Source organism: Schistocerca americana, chromosome 6 (genome assembly GCF_021461395.2).
Source record: "Schistocerca americana isolate TAMUIC-IGC-003095 chromosome 6, iqSchAmer2.1, whole genome shotgun sequence".
NCBI classification, from domain to species: Eukaryota; Metazoa; Arthropoda; class Insecta; order Orthoptera; family Acrididae; genus Schistocerca; species Schistocerca americana.
The window spans coordinates 312,236,577-312,252,059 of NC_060124.1; the positions used below are offsets into that span (position 1 = coordinate 312,236,577).

The 15,483-nt window shown below is 39.2% G+C and overlaps 1 protein-coding gene across 3 annotated transcripts in view; it reads right to left on the reverse strand.

Annotated features, from left to right (window-relative positions):
• Positions 1-9,816: 9,816 nt before the first annotated feature.
• LOC124619383 (rhophilin-2) overlaps positions 9,817-15,483 on the reverse strand; it is a 707,931-nt gene continuing 702,264 nt past the window's right edge. For 2 of the 3 annotated variants that reach the window (XM_047145727.1, XM_047145726.1), the window contains exons 12-13: positions 12,367-12,519; positions 9,819-11,172 (exon numbers count right to left, since the gene is read on the reverse strand). In XM_047145727.1, the coding sequence (XP_047001683.1) occupies positions 10,978-11,172; positions 12,367-12,519 (348 nt within the window). In that variant the 3' untranslated portion in view covers positions 9,819-10,977. Of the gene's footprint in view, positions 11,173-12,366; positions 12,520-15,483 lie in introns of all 3 variants that reach the window. The other variant, XM_047145725.1, reaches the window with a different exon arrangement.

The following is a 15,483-nucleotide window of genomic DNA, read 5'->3' on the forward strand; positions in this document are numbered from 1 at the left end:
TCTGAATAATGAAAGGGTTGACCGTGGAAAAGTCGTGACCTTCGTCAGACCGAGAAACAACAAGGAACTGTGGCAACGATGGAAGAACCGTCTGTGGCTGAGACTCAGTGAACTTACGTTTGTGAGCAGACATAGTGGAAGGTGAGGAAACCATTGCGGAAGAATCCCCCATGATTACCGGCGTCTCCGATGGCGCGCTCCTCCCTTGTGGGGGCCCTCACCAAGGGCACACCCGCCTTAGGTGATTGTTCACACCTCAGGTCACACCTCCCGACATACGGACGGAGGGACCAATCGGCACTTTCGGAAGGTATCAGCTCGGGTAATCACCCCTCCCTGGGCCTGGCCTTTACCAGGGGGTACGTACGTGTCCTACCTGTCTACCCGGGGCGGGGAATTACGCGTTACCCCGTCACCGGCTACGCATGGAAGTGCGTGGGTCGGCCTTCAGACACGCACAGGGAGGAAGAAAGAGAAAGGGAAAGGAAAGAAGAGGGGGTCTCAAACGCCGCAGCGGAGAAAAGGGTAAAGAGAAGAGGTAAGGAAAGGAGATGGACAAAGGAAGGAAGAAGACATACAAGCAAGGAAGAAGAAGAATGCGGTACATTTACAAGCGTCCGTCTCCGGACGTAGGCGCAAACCATACTCCCAGAGGGGGAGAAAGTGAAGGAAAGAGCAAGAGGTGAGGGGGGGGGTGAAGACAGGGGATGGGGAAGGATGCGGAAAGGGAAGGTATGCAGCCCGGAAAGGAAGGAAGGCCACATTAGCTCGGGGCCCCGTGCTCGCTACGCACGTATCCACGAAAGAGTTGTGGACCCCCTGGGGGGCTTTGTATACTTGCTATTAGTTATAAATATAATACTTCCTGTAATAATTAGGAAACCACCAAAATAAAATGGAAATTCAATAACAGTTCATGCACACATTTTTTATTATGTTACCTTTCAAATGTCATATATATGAAAGAATATGATCAGTATCGAAAAAATGCACATTTGAAAAACTAAACACGAAATATGAGTGATTCAGTTCAGAGACCACCGATTATGGAGCTTGAATGCTAACCACTTGAATGCTGCCACCTCGTGTTCAGAGTTGCAATGTACCGGTACACATTCGACACATAAAACTTCTCTTGCAATTTTCTCTAAGTTTTCTAAGTAGTACACTTTACTATTTGTACAATACATTGTCTTAATGTGTACAGTGTACATAGTTCGAAGGAAATCAATGATCCGCACATAGTGGCCTCCCCTTGTAGGCCTTTTTATGTCCATGCAAAGGAATATCTGGAGCAACTTAGTGTACCAGTTCGTAAACAGGAATAGAGTGAATAAACCCCCCCCCCCCCCCCTCCTCGAATGATTGCCAAATCTACACATGACTTGGACATGACAGAGTACAGCTGCGTCACCACTCTGCCTATAGCTTTAAAGGTTGTTTTTCACCACATTTCATTAAAGTACCATAAGCGCATGGTGGTTTTTACCACTGGATCTAAGCAAAGGGAAATATTGGGTGCTCTGTTATCTTCTCTCATCCCTTAAATCTAGTTCTCAGTGTACTATGCAGAGCTGTGGGTGGTCAGGTGGTAGTTCCAATAGTTAAATGTGGAGTAGATAAGGTTTCTTGGTGGAGCGAATTTTCTTGTTTGCGTGGACACTCTTAATGCTCTGCAGGCTATTCAGAAAATATGCCCAAAAGACTGGACCGATCAGGTGGTCTAGGGCATTACACACCTCCTACAAAGCCAGACAAAAGAAGTGGCCTTCTCCTGTGTACGCGGACACCTGAGAATCTAGGGCAATGGGGAATGAGGAAGCTACCAGAGCAGCTAAAGCAGCCTGCCAGGAAAACACCACACTTCCCCTTAAAGTAAATGCACTGGCTATTGTGTCATGGATGATGGCCAAATGGGGAAGACAGTGGCTGGAAGTGGCCAACCACAGGCTATGATCAGTCAAACCAGTTGTTTGACCAGGGCATACTTTCTCTCAAAACCCAAAGAAGGGACTCGCCACATTATCAAACACTGCTCAATTACACATTGTGATCCGCTGGACTGAAAATTCAGATGGATGGAGATTTTAGTGTGTTTTCAGGTGGCTGGTTCATCCTATTAGTTATACTATGAACTGTACCCTACTTGTAATCATCAACTATTTTGTTAATACTATTAATCTACGACAATGGTAGGAACTAATATACTGGAGAATGTGTGTGTCACTTTTTTGTAACTGTGGCTACAGTTATTTTGTCTTTTCGTTTTAACAAGAGTGCTACTTCTACAACAGTAGAGAATCTTGAGAAAGGGCACCTCACTGCTACATGTGCAACAATTTTAAATCCATCCATCCATCCATCCACCCGTCCATCCATCCATCCATCCATCCAATTCAATAGCCAAATGATGCTGTTATTGTTCTGTCACAGAAATAAATATGATTGGAGAAATTAGTTGTGCTATGTACACTCTTTCTTTCAGTTTCTTATTTTTTACTTTTCTTACTTTTTACTTTTTTGATGAGGGAGTAAAGAACCTTGTTTGTATTGCACCTTCTATACCTATAATTATATGTCAGGGGACTAATTGTAAAGTTTCTACAACCAACAGTCCAAATGCTGTAACAAAATACTCAAGACATTTTTCCACACAGACGAAATATCATTTGATGCCTCCCCCTACCCTCATTTACTTTCACCCCTGTCAGTCTTCGTTACTAATTATGATACAGCTGTACACAAATTTTGCACAGCCTGTCAGCCCAAGCAATGGCTTGTTGCTTGGGCCTTAAATCAGCCCCAGGCATATTTATGGAATTAAATCTATCAACAATGCTTGGAAGATGTCTTCCCATAGTAAAGGTTATTTATATAGTATTTAGCACTATACATGACACAGTCAAGAATACATAAAAAACACACAAAGAGAGATAAATATAGGTAATACTGGTGTTATATTCTAATGTCCAATCTCCTTATACAGTCAAGGCTTGATGCTGTGGCCATGGAAAAGTCATTTGGGTCATCCAGGTAAGCTCTCATTCTATGCTCCTCACCAATGTGCAGTACGGTCTGGTTCCGTGCTCCACAGTTGCAGCTTGGGATGGGCTGCTTACCCCCTCTTTGCAAGTTGTATGCAAACACTCCATGTCCTATTTGGATGTGATTTATATTCTTCAACTTGTCCCATGGGAGTCCAAAGCCCTTGGATCTCTGTGGCAGATCAATAAGATATCACATTTTATGTGGAGAATTTGTAGTCGAGATTTCATGCTATTTACAGTCTAAAGAGAAGTTGCTATCAACAATCTGCTAGGCCAGCCACATGGGTGGATTTCTGGAATGAAGCCAATTTGTTTTCAACTGAGGAATAATATCTTCATGGGTGGGAAGTTGAAGATTATTCACTATTTTGGAATGTTTTTCAGCATGGTTTCTTGTCTTCTTAGCAGAGGAGGAACTATGGGGTTGAGTGTTGGAAGCCAGGATAAGTGAGTAGTTCTTATGCAACCAGAAATAATTCTCATGGAATTTGATTCCATATGCATTCCACTTACACAACAAAAAGCAGCAGATTATAAACTGGACGTCCATATGGACAACATAATGCTTCTGTATGAGAGTCATTCACATTATCTTGGAATGATGCAATAGGATGCAGTCTTTCAGGAAGAATCTAGAAAAAATATCTTGGACACTAAGCACTTTAAACAACCTTATCCAGAAACTCTGCAGTACTAGATGCACAGCATCAACAGATATATTTTGAACTTTGGCATTCAGTTTAGTGCTTTCTACGGCTGAATATTGTGCTTCAGGGTGCTTGAACAGTCCTCAGGCGATGTCTAGAATGAGTTACACTGGAACAACACAATAGATTTAGCTGTGGGGAAGGGAGATGACAGATTCAAATTTATTGTAAGAATCCTAAGGAATATTCATTCACAAACAAGTACTCAGTAGCTCTGAAGAAGATTTCATCTGAAAGCTAACATCAGTGTCAGTCTTGTTTATTAACCTATCAACATCTCAGCTCAGTAATTCAGACATGAAGCAAGTTCTTATCTTTAAGCTTTAAATTACTTATATCTCTCCAAAGACCATTACCATATTTACATTACATTTATTTATAACCAAAATCAGCAGTGGTGAACATCTGCAAGTCCCAATTGTATTTCATAACAAATATTAGTCACCACACTGTACAAAATGGCTTTCTCTAAAACAGCCTCAGTGCTACAGCTGCAATTTGTATGACTGGCTTGATGGTACCTGGAGCCCACGTAAGACTTACAGAAAAAGTGTAGGTTATTCAAACCAAAAGCCCCTTATAGTTACATAGGTTTGAATAGAACCTTTGGACTGAGAAAAACTGCATTTCAGGGTCAGATACATGCTATGACTGACAAGGAAAGTATTTGCATTCAAAGGAACATATTTATATGAAATTTTGGTTACAGCACTATTACTTACCTCTAGAGTGCTGGTGAGTGTTGTTTTTCTGCAAGACTCTGCAGACTGCTAATGATGTTACTGAAGACAGCGCTGTAGAAGCCAAACTCAATGCAGATATTTTAACTATAAATAATGTTCAAAGCAGTATGAATGACTACAAAATGTACTGTGAAGAAAAGCACATTGATCACATGTCATAATTGCACATTCTACCCGAAACCCCAAAGAAACTGGTATAGGCAAGTGTATTCCAATATGGAGATATGCAAACAGGCACAATATGGCGCTGTGGTCAGCAACATCTATATAAGATAACAAGTGTCTGGCACAGTTGTTAGATTAGTTACTGCTACTACAATGGCAGCTTATTAAGATTTAAGCGAGTTTGAACATGATGTTATCGTCAGCACACGAGTGATGGGATACAGCATCTCTGAGCTAGCGAAGAAGTGGGGATTTTCCCGTACAACCATTTCATGGGTGTACTATGAATATCAGGAATCTGGTAAAACATCAAATTTCCGATATCAATGTGGTCAGAAAAAGATCCTGCAAGAATGGGGCCGAGAACAACGTAAGAGAATCGTTCAGTGTGACAGAAGTGCAACTCTTCCACAAATTGCTACAAATTTCAATGCTGGGCCGTCAAGCGTCAGATCATTCAACAAAATATCGGTATTTTTGGAGCCAAAGGCCTACTCGTATAAGCTTGGTGACTGCACGATGCAAAGGTTTATGCCTCACTGAGGCCTTCAACACTGACATTAGACTGCTGATGACTGGAAACATGTTGCCTGGTCGGACAAGTCTCATTTCAAATTGTATCAAGCAGATGGATGTGTATGGGTATGGAGACAGCCTCATGAATCCATGGACACTGCATGTTAGCAGGGAACTGTTCAAGCTGGTGGAGGCTCTGTAATGGGTGGGGCGTGAGCAATTGGAGTGATATGGGACTCCTGATACGTCTAGGTATGGCTCCGACAGGTGACATGTACATAATGTCTGATCACATGCATGTATTCGTATCCACTCTGCTTTCCAATAGACTTAGGCAATTCAAGCAGGACAACAGGACACCCCACATGCCCATAATTGCTACAGAGCAGTTCCAGGAACACTCTTCTGAATTTAAACACTTCTACTAGCCACTTCTCCCCCCCCCCCCCACCCCCCACCCCCCAGACATGAACATTATTGAGAATATCTGGGATGCCTTGCAATGTGCTGTTCAGAAGAGATCTCCACTGCCTCATACTCTTACAGATTTATGGACAGCCCTGCAGGATTCATGGTGTCAATTCTTTCCACCACTACTTCAGACATTAGTCAAGTCCACGCCATGTTGTGCTGCAACCCTTCTGCGTGCTCGCTGGGGCCCTACACAATATTAGGCAGGTGTACCAGTTTCTTTGGCTCTTCAGTGCATAATATCAGTGCACGACACTCCTGAAGTTGTCCACAGGTTCACCAGTATGACAGCCAGTATTCTGCCACATGTAATGAAGCACTGGCGTATGTACTTCTGCAGATAATTGATTGTAAATGACAATGTACTGCCACGATAAATAATCTATCATACACTTTTGGCTGAATGTTCTTGGAATGTAGTTTAAAAATGTGTTGTTCTCTTGGCATATATTTTATACTGCCTGAAGACAAACAAGTCTAGAGCTGGGCATATTTTGTAGTTCTAAGTGGGATGACTTAAAACTAAGTTTTCCTCCGGAGGCTTCCAGTAGTCCAGTAGTACATGTTCTTCCTTACATCCAACCAGGAGTCACAAAATGCTAGTGATTTTGTTGGCAAATGTGGATTCAAAATTGACAGAAAAAGTCTTCAGATATTCTTTCATCATTTCCTTGCTAACACTTGCATTTACAAAGACCGGGGGGCACAGTTTTTCTGTTTCCCTTGATACACAAGGTCCAAACTGTCCATTTGGTTCTTGGATGTATGTATAGTGTGTCTGCTAATCATCCGTCCATTACAGCAACGTCTACACAGTAGCTGTATGTTACACTGTTAACCGAATGCAACATTGAGACAGTATTTTTCTCCCCTTTCATGGAAGGCTCATAGCTGAACTGACTAATCTCAGTTCCTTACAAAGCCCATTTGGTTGTTTTATGTCATGATATGTGCATTGACTTCAGGAACAGATGTTCGAGCTCTTTGAATCAGCTTTTCTTTGCTGTCCTTATCTTTTTATGCTTGGAGAATAGATATACAGCATGACGTTTTTCTAAGCTCCTTTTTCAAATTAGTAACAGATCACAGTGATAGTGTAAAGTTTGTACATCTGACGCTTCTGGCTATGTCTGATGTCCAATGTTGTAAATGTCAATAATGAACAGAAGAACAGTATTCTCGCACTTCATCAAGCTTTATCATTACACACTGCGTGATATTATTGAACTGCAGCATATGATTTTCTTTTGCTTTCTCTTTCCTGTGCCGCATAGTCTAGTGCACTTTAATGTTGCTGTTAGCCTTCTTTTTAGGGTATCTTTTGAGGAGTTCATAGTATGTGTTAAAACCTCTGACATGATAATCACTGAATATGTCCTCTAGTGTGTTGCATCAAACACCATGAAGACACTTTCGACTTTAAACTTCTTATCATGATAAGGTTGGAATTCACTTTCACTGCTTCTGTCATCTCTCCTTGAAATTGTCATACCGCTACAGCTTAGTGGGGTGTTCACCACCACCACCACCACCACAATTATGTGCTTTTGTTACAACAGTATGCCTTTCTAACCAGTGATAATATTTTTGCACCATAATAGATGCCAGAAAACATGTGAATGATTCATCTTCTACACCATTACAATTTTCACAAAGAAGTTAATCAAAACTTCATCTTAACCAGTCACAGTACATTAGCAGGGTTGATTATGAATTGCTGACCCATCCGACACTTCACTACACGAATAAATTCACATACACACTTTAACATCTCTACTGGTCTTTAAGGATGTAGCAGAATCAAAGGTCGAATTCAGCATGGCACATTCCACTACCTCTCTTCGCCAACTGCAGAGGTTTGCAGATAAATTAATATCACTGGTGGAATAAAGGAACTTTAAATGACCCCTCATGGGACTTAAGTGTAAATGTGTTTGTTTGAGCTCAAATACTTTCCTTCGGAGTAAATTACTCTATTTACCTGACAATAAGATGACCTGTTTTTCTGAACAGTCTCGCTGAGAAATTCTTACTTTTAACAGATTCTGACTAATCAAATTTACAAACTATTTTATTGATATAAAGTATCTTAAAATCTGCCTAAAAAGTTGACAATGTCTATTATGGTCAGTAGTCATGTTTTCTTAAATACCTCATATGACAAAGATATTCATGTACGTAGTTTTTCATCAAAAGCTGTGGGAATCACTGAGCTAGTGTTGTTACAAGTCATAATGTAAGGTCCACCCTCTTGATCTCCATGTCCATGTCCAGCCGCACATACTGAACAACCTCCTGTGTCAAATCCTAAAACATTGCCATACTTGGTCCCCTGAAAGTCTGGCGTATAGAACTGGCAATCAATAATTTATTTTTCATTTGACACCACCTACGAACATTTGCTTTGTGACATGAAATTTTCTTCCTGCTGCACAGTTGTGACCTCTGCATCTGAATAACCATTAACTTTAGTTTCACACTGACCACATAAACCAATTGTGAACTGCAAATTTCTAAATCCACATTTCTCAACAGAGTCAAGGCTGTGATTTACATCCATTATCAATCACTAGAGTTCACTGTGGTCCATTAGTGATAAAGCGGCATAAATGGTGTGACTTTGGGCTAACAGTGTACTTCACAATTTGTTGCCAACCTTGAAAATCAACAGTGCTGTTGAGCTGGAGCTAGTCTAGTGCCGTTATTGAATCTCTTGTTTCTGTATCTAGTAGAAATGTATACTATTGCTGAGTATTTGTCCATTCGTAAAGTCAGATCAATTGCATTCAGATTCAGGCAAACTGCAGTTTAAAAGTGGCAGGTGTTCATAAGCAAGGTACGCAGAATACATTGCAATGGTTGCCAGCATGACATAATTTGCTGCCCGTTTGCCCTTACCCTCCCCACACTCAGCCATGTTGGTGCCACTGCAACCCTTCCCACCTTCTGAAATTGTCAAATTAAATCTGGATGTGACCTCAACTACCAAAGCTTCATCTGTGAATGTAACAGTGTCTCTAAATGGAGCTATTATACAATGTAAAAAACTCAACCTCAGAAACCAAAGCTTTATCCACAAATGTAAGACCATTCTGTATTTTCTGAATGATGAATTTGGAAAAAAAACTCACCTTCTAGTCAGCTCCTGTAGCAATGGGGAACTAGCTTCAAGTGACCAATAAACAATGAAATGAATAACATTTACTGAAAGTCACACTGTCATGGATAAAGATCGGAGAATGAAGGTATTTTGCACTTTGCTGTCAGTTAAAAATAATAGGTGTAGAAGTAATTGTCTGGAGGGAGTATGTGTGTTGGGTGGAGCAGGTGAAGAAGAATGAAGTGAGAAGCAGCAAAGAAACAAGTTTAACAATGTGACACCAACTTAATTATCCCTAATAAGCACTTCCTTCACTTCACAAGGTGCCATAGAGCTTGTGGCTTAATTCAGACAGTTATAATTGAACATGCATTCCACTGAGTGAACACACACGCACTACCATAGCACTTGAAAATGAGAATAAAATCTGTGAAAAAGAGCTGTACTAGCCAGAGGTGGTTGGGGGTGGGCAGAGAATGTCAGATGAATTGGGGGTGAGGGACAGAGGGAAGGAAGGGGGGGGGGGAGAGGGAGAGGTACGGGCAGGAAAGGGGGGGAGAGGGAGAGTGGCAGGAGTTTCAAACTGAAAATATTCTATTTCTCATAACAAGCTTTTGAAAAAAATTAATTTATTATAATGGATGAAATTAATGCAAGGAAGGTTACAGTTATATTCTGTTGATAGAACTCTCAAATGAGATGAGCAATTACACAGTTAGGGAACAGAACATGCTGTGGAGTATATTTAAAAAGAAAGAAGGAAACCTGACATGGCATTCATCTGAAGTGATTTAGAGAAACCACAAGAAACCTAAATCTGGATGACAGGACTGTGATTTATCCCTGTGTTTTCCTTATACTGTCCAAAGTCTTCACCATCATCAGAACATGCAGCACAGAAAAACAGAACAGTTTTATTTGGTTGAAAAAAGTTACGCATACCAACAGGCCATCAAGTAGCTGTACTTATTATAATGATAATGTTATCGTGTCCTTTTTTTCAGAAGCACTCATTATGTTAAAAAGGAAAAAAGGATACTTTGGAATGATTAATCAGGATAGTTCACACTGTATTGGGATGTTACAAAGAAAACATACATTTAATACATCTGTACATATGTATTTACCGTTAACAGAGGTAATAAAACATCTTCAAATTTGAAACTTTTGTACTGATACATAGTAAATAAAACTGATATTGACATGTCAACAGATATCTGCCACTAAATGTTCGGATTTTTTATAATAGATTTCTGTCAACAATGAAACTAATTAATAAAAGTTTTAAATTACATTTCAGATAGCAGTACAAGTAAGAATTTTAAAACTACATGAAAAATGTATGTATACAACAGAGTATAAAGTGGGAGAATTTATTTTTACACTTGGCACAGCAGTGCTTTCCTTTCTACATGTAAATCCTTACAACTTCAGTCTTCTTCTTGCAATGTACAGAACATCGAATTATATGACATCATTACAACAGTATTGCAACATGCAACTCGATAAAATCTCAACAACTTGAAATTATTGTTTATAGTACAGTCCATCAGCTATATTCACAACTGTAACATCTTTGTATTCACTGACTTTTGCGTCAGTTGTCTTATATACAACATTAAATTGCAGCAACAGTGTTTCAACTACAATATGCCTGGGTCCTAATAGTCTGTACATGCACAATATATTCTTGTATTTGAGTTTCACTGTTCAGTGTTTCTACTCACACTGAAATGAAAAAAAGTATTTATCAATTAAATATTTATAAGATACAAATATCTTTAGTCAATGATAAACAACACAATGATTTTCATTTAGAATATCTTAGCTCAAAACGGTAACTTTGGGAAGTTGCACCACCTACGCAAGGTTGCATATTTGAGAGTGCATTACACTAATTTGGGAAGGTTCACACTAACTGAGTAAGCAATTTAAATCACAATACCTGCATGGTTACAAGAGTTTCAACATGTGCACTTCCCAAAACAAAACAAAAATAGTCCACACACACTTTCTCAGGATGCAGAAAAAGGGATGAAACACAAAATCAGTTTAATTAACTAATTAAAAAATAGGCACTGCGACATTCCTTCTCTTTTGTAAGTGGATTACAGAATTGAAAAGAAGCATATTGAACATTTGTCTTTATGTCCATATTTAAGATCTTGATTTTGCTTTACTCGCTTCCCTACAACATTTATCAGATCATCTTGAAATGGTAATTAAATTCATCTGAGAATAACATTGGCTTCATAACCCTGCTCCTTTGAGTCTCTGTGACCTGAAGCTCTCTTGAAAGGATTCCACGTGAGTTTTTTATGAGAGTGTCCAGCAACAGTTCCTGCAGGACTAGGTTGCCCACTAGATACGCCAGAACTTGAGCTGCTATTTGATACTGAGCCTTTTGGTCCACCCTTTGGCTGCTGCAATCAGAAAGCAAATACCAGAATGTCTCATATCATAATGTTAACATTTCTTCAGAGAGTCTGCAAAGATAAACATGAGGAATCCACAATTGTAAATTATTGACATTTAACTGATCCTCTTCCAGTGTTAGATGTATATAATATATGAGCAGAGATACCACCTGAGGAGAAAGTTACAAATACGCAAAAACATTATCGATCACAGGAAACGCAGAAAAACTTTTACACACAAAGTGATGACACAGCAGTGTAAAATGTCTTCCATCATCATATGAGAAATGGATGCCTTGATTGTAGCAAGTCTGCGGGGAGCATGAGGTCCTCTAATACATCAACTATGGCAGAGAAATACCAAGAGACACAAAAATGACCACACTGGTCATAACAATATACTGCTGAAAACGCCTGTTTCAAGCTATTGTTAGTAATCAAACTCAATTCACCAAAGTATTCAGCAATGTACCATGATCTAATCTAGCCAACAATATTCAGGCATGGGGTGCAAAAACATTGTTCCTGTAGCTAATTAAGTGTCCTTAAATTATACCACACACACACACACACACACACACACACACACACACACACACACACACACACAGAACTAGAGTGACTAAATTTGCCTTCATTGGGGCATGTAGAGGGCAACTAACAAATATTTACTCGAATATGACTATGTGAAAATGAACTATTTCTGAGATATATAAATACACGTGTAACATATTGTGTCTCTCTTCTTTACATTTGCCAAAAAAATTCTGGTGGTCTGCTATAAACCATTCGACTGAGCACAACACCAGCAACTTTTATATCCTCCCTATCAGTTGTGTAACTGTATAGTGCTACTGTTGAGCCATGCACTATGTAGAATTAGTTTGCATTGTTGATAATTGAGATGGGCTAGAGAAGAGCACGAAACCACCACCACCACCACCACCACCACCACCACCACTACTAGTAGAGACATTGTCGAAAGTTATGAAATTTATTCAATGACACTGTCATGAGGTCTGGTGATCAGAAATGTCATGCCATCACTGGTAAGTCCTTCCTAGTCAAAACTAGTGATGAGAATGTTTTTACAACTGACTATCTTTGGCCAAACATTTACAATCAATCAACAACACAAAACATATACGAAGGAGAGAAGTGTCCGACTGGACGACATTTTTATTATTAATTATATTATACCTTTAAGTAATTTCTGTCCATTGGTGTGACTAGCTTGAGGCTCAAAGTATCACCAGCCTGCTTTATGAGTTTTACCACTTCTTCATGCGGGGACCATTTAACATCCTGATCAGCAATTGCCACAATGAAGTCACCTTCCTTCATTCCACCAAACTGAAAATCAAATAGAAGGTAAGCTTAAATTATGCAGGTAGTCATAAGTGTCAAAGCATAGCACACAAGATGGTTTAACAATTTTTCGGCCATTGTGTATCACATTGATTCACAAACCTTTACCTACAAGCTAAAACATTCAAGCAATGCAAATCTACCTACAATTATGAGCAACATTTTCTTTGGTGTATTACATACTAATAATATTCTTATAAATATAGTTTTGGTTATTTGTAACACTGTCTTAAAAGAAGCAACTGAGCGACTGCCTAACCTGATTTACAATAATATCCATCATTCTTTTCAGCAGTTAAGACTCTATATTTGCATACGGATAATTTGAGTATCATCCTCAGATTTCAGTTAAAGAACATAAGATCTCTTATGTATAAGAGTATCTTACATGAAGACATTTCATTTCAAATGGAACTTCTGGATTCTTATCAATACTGCCAATACATGCATTACACCATATGTCACATCATACAAAGGCGAACCTTTTTCATTCTTTGAAGTGAAGACATTGTACACCCTACGGAATTCAAAGTAAACAACATGCTATAAACAGAGGAATACACTGCACCTCTGAAACAATAAATAGTGGAACACAATATCTAATATTTATGATAAACTGCTGGTGAAATATCAAGAACTAGGAATTAGGTGTATTATACTAGAATGAGATATCAAAAAGTAGAAATGCCAGAGCAGCAGGGTAATAAATACTATTCAGACATGGGGAAGATCCTGGACTGTGTGCCTGAGGGAAGTGTCCTAAGGCTACTACAGTGTGTTAACTGGGGAGTGCGGGGAGAGGAGGAAGCAAGCATTGGCTGGCGAGGGGAGAGGAGCCGTTGCGTGGAGGGGGGGGGGGGGGGGGGGGGGGGGGGGGGGGGGGGAGCACACCTACCAGTTGCAGTGCTGGCACTACAAATTGGACGTCATGCTTACACGAAAGCAGACGAAAGGCTTGGAAGTAAAACTCGCTTGAAATGTTTTTCGTAAACGAAACTGAAATCGTCACGTACATTAAAAAATATATATATATAAATGAATGTATGTATGTTTGTCTACTATACGCTCACAAACCATTCATCCGATTGCAATGAAACTTTGGTGAGTTGTTCTCTGAACACCCGAAAAGAGTAATGGACAATGTTTCAACAATTAGGTGACTATAGCATGCGTTGCGCAATTGGTTAGGTAAAGGCTTGTCCTGCACCGGATCTGGGTTCGATTCCCACTGCTTGCAAATTTTTTTCATTTTATTTCATTCCCCACAATGTTAAACTATGGATTATAAAATTTAAAGATACTTTAACAGGTCATGAAGTATAACGTAACTGTCAATCTCTATGTATAAAAATGAATGTACGTATGTCTGCCCTCTGTGCGTTCCCAAACCATTCTTCCGATTGCGATGAAATTTTGGTGATTTGTTCTCCGTATGCCCACGAAGGTTCCTAGCCGAAAAAAAAGATAAATAAGACACATTCTTGAGGAGATATGACGTCATAAACAATGAGATGCCACCGCACGAAAATACCCGAATTTACGCATCCACTATTAGAGAATTAGAGCACTTAGCAACTAGCAACAAACGTTACATACAATTTCAAACCTTTAGGAAAATTTTTCTCGCTTACACCCCCCACAAAATAATGAAGGGAAAAAAGGTTGTCGCTTACTACATTTTCTCCGTACATACCATAAATCTGCTGCAGTAGGCATGACATTTTAATGTATTATTTCGTTACTATTAACTCTAACCGAAACATATTTCGCATACAGTATCCACATATATCAGTAAATGCACCGGCAAATTTATGTCTCTTTACGACATATAATTCAGGAGATATGACGTGGTAAACATCAAGATGCATGAAAAAGTGCCGCGTCAGGCATGACTTTTGTTCTATTATCTTCTCACTACTAACACTATTTGCAACACATTTCGCAAATGTGTTTAAAAAAAAGTATATAAAACCATGGGCGTATTTGAAAAAAAAAAAAAAAAAAAAAAAAAAAAAACCACCCGAGATGGGCCAGCAACTGCCTCTTCACTCATTTTGATAATGTTTGGCACAACTGCACAATAAAAACTCACAGAACAGTACAGCGCAAAACAATAACGAAGCAGACGACAATGGCTACCTTGTACAACACAGTCAGCTACGTAATGTTGGCAGCAGTCGAAACTGCGTGCCTACCGAAGCCTCCCGACGTTTACCGACTTCTACCGATTCAGGACTAGGGAGAGGTCTGTGATCTAAAAGTTTACACACTGTACTGTTCTTGGTATATACTGATGACCTTGCTGATGAAATCCAACAGAAATCCATGCTATTTGCAGATGACACAAATATTGTAATTAAGGGGGTGGATCTAGAAGCATCTACAAATGCAGCTGAAGAAAGTGTATGACGTATGACATTAGAGGCTAGAGAACTGGTTTAGAAGTAATATGCCAATATTGATTTTTTTTAAATCCATTACCCACACATCATGAGCTTTAAAAACAACTTACCAAAATAACAGTGACATAGTGATAAAAATAAAGGAGAACAAACTTGAGCAAGTACCTTGTGTAAAGTTTTTGGATCTCTATCCTGAGGGTAGGTTAACATGGACAGAGCAAATAACAGCATTACCAGTAAATTAACCTACCACTATGGAAGCTAGTCAATATTATTAGCATTATTAAGTCTTCAAAATGTTTTACTTTATGTTATTTGTATCTATAATGTCAACACAATTTTGGTAAACAACATATGTATGTATGTATGTATGTATGTATGTATACAAATTTAAACATAACGGAATTAGTCATGTAATAAAATTAATTTCAAGATCAAATCACTTTGAAACCTCCCACTTCACAGTATGCAAAAAATGAGAAAAGGTTGCCGTCATCAGTCCCTGTTGTAATTATGATGTCACATACCATTTTCGTTCAACTATCGG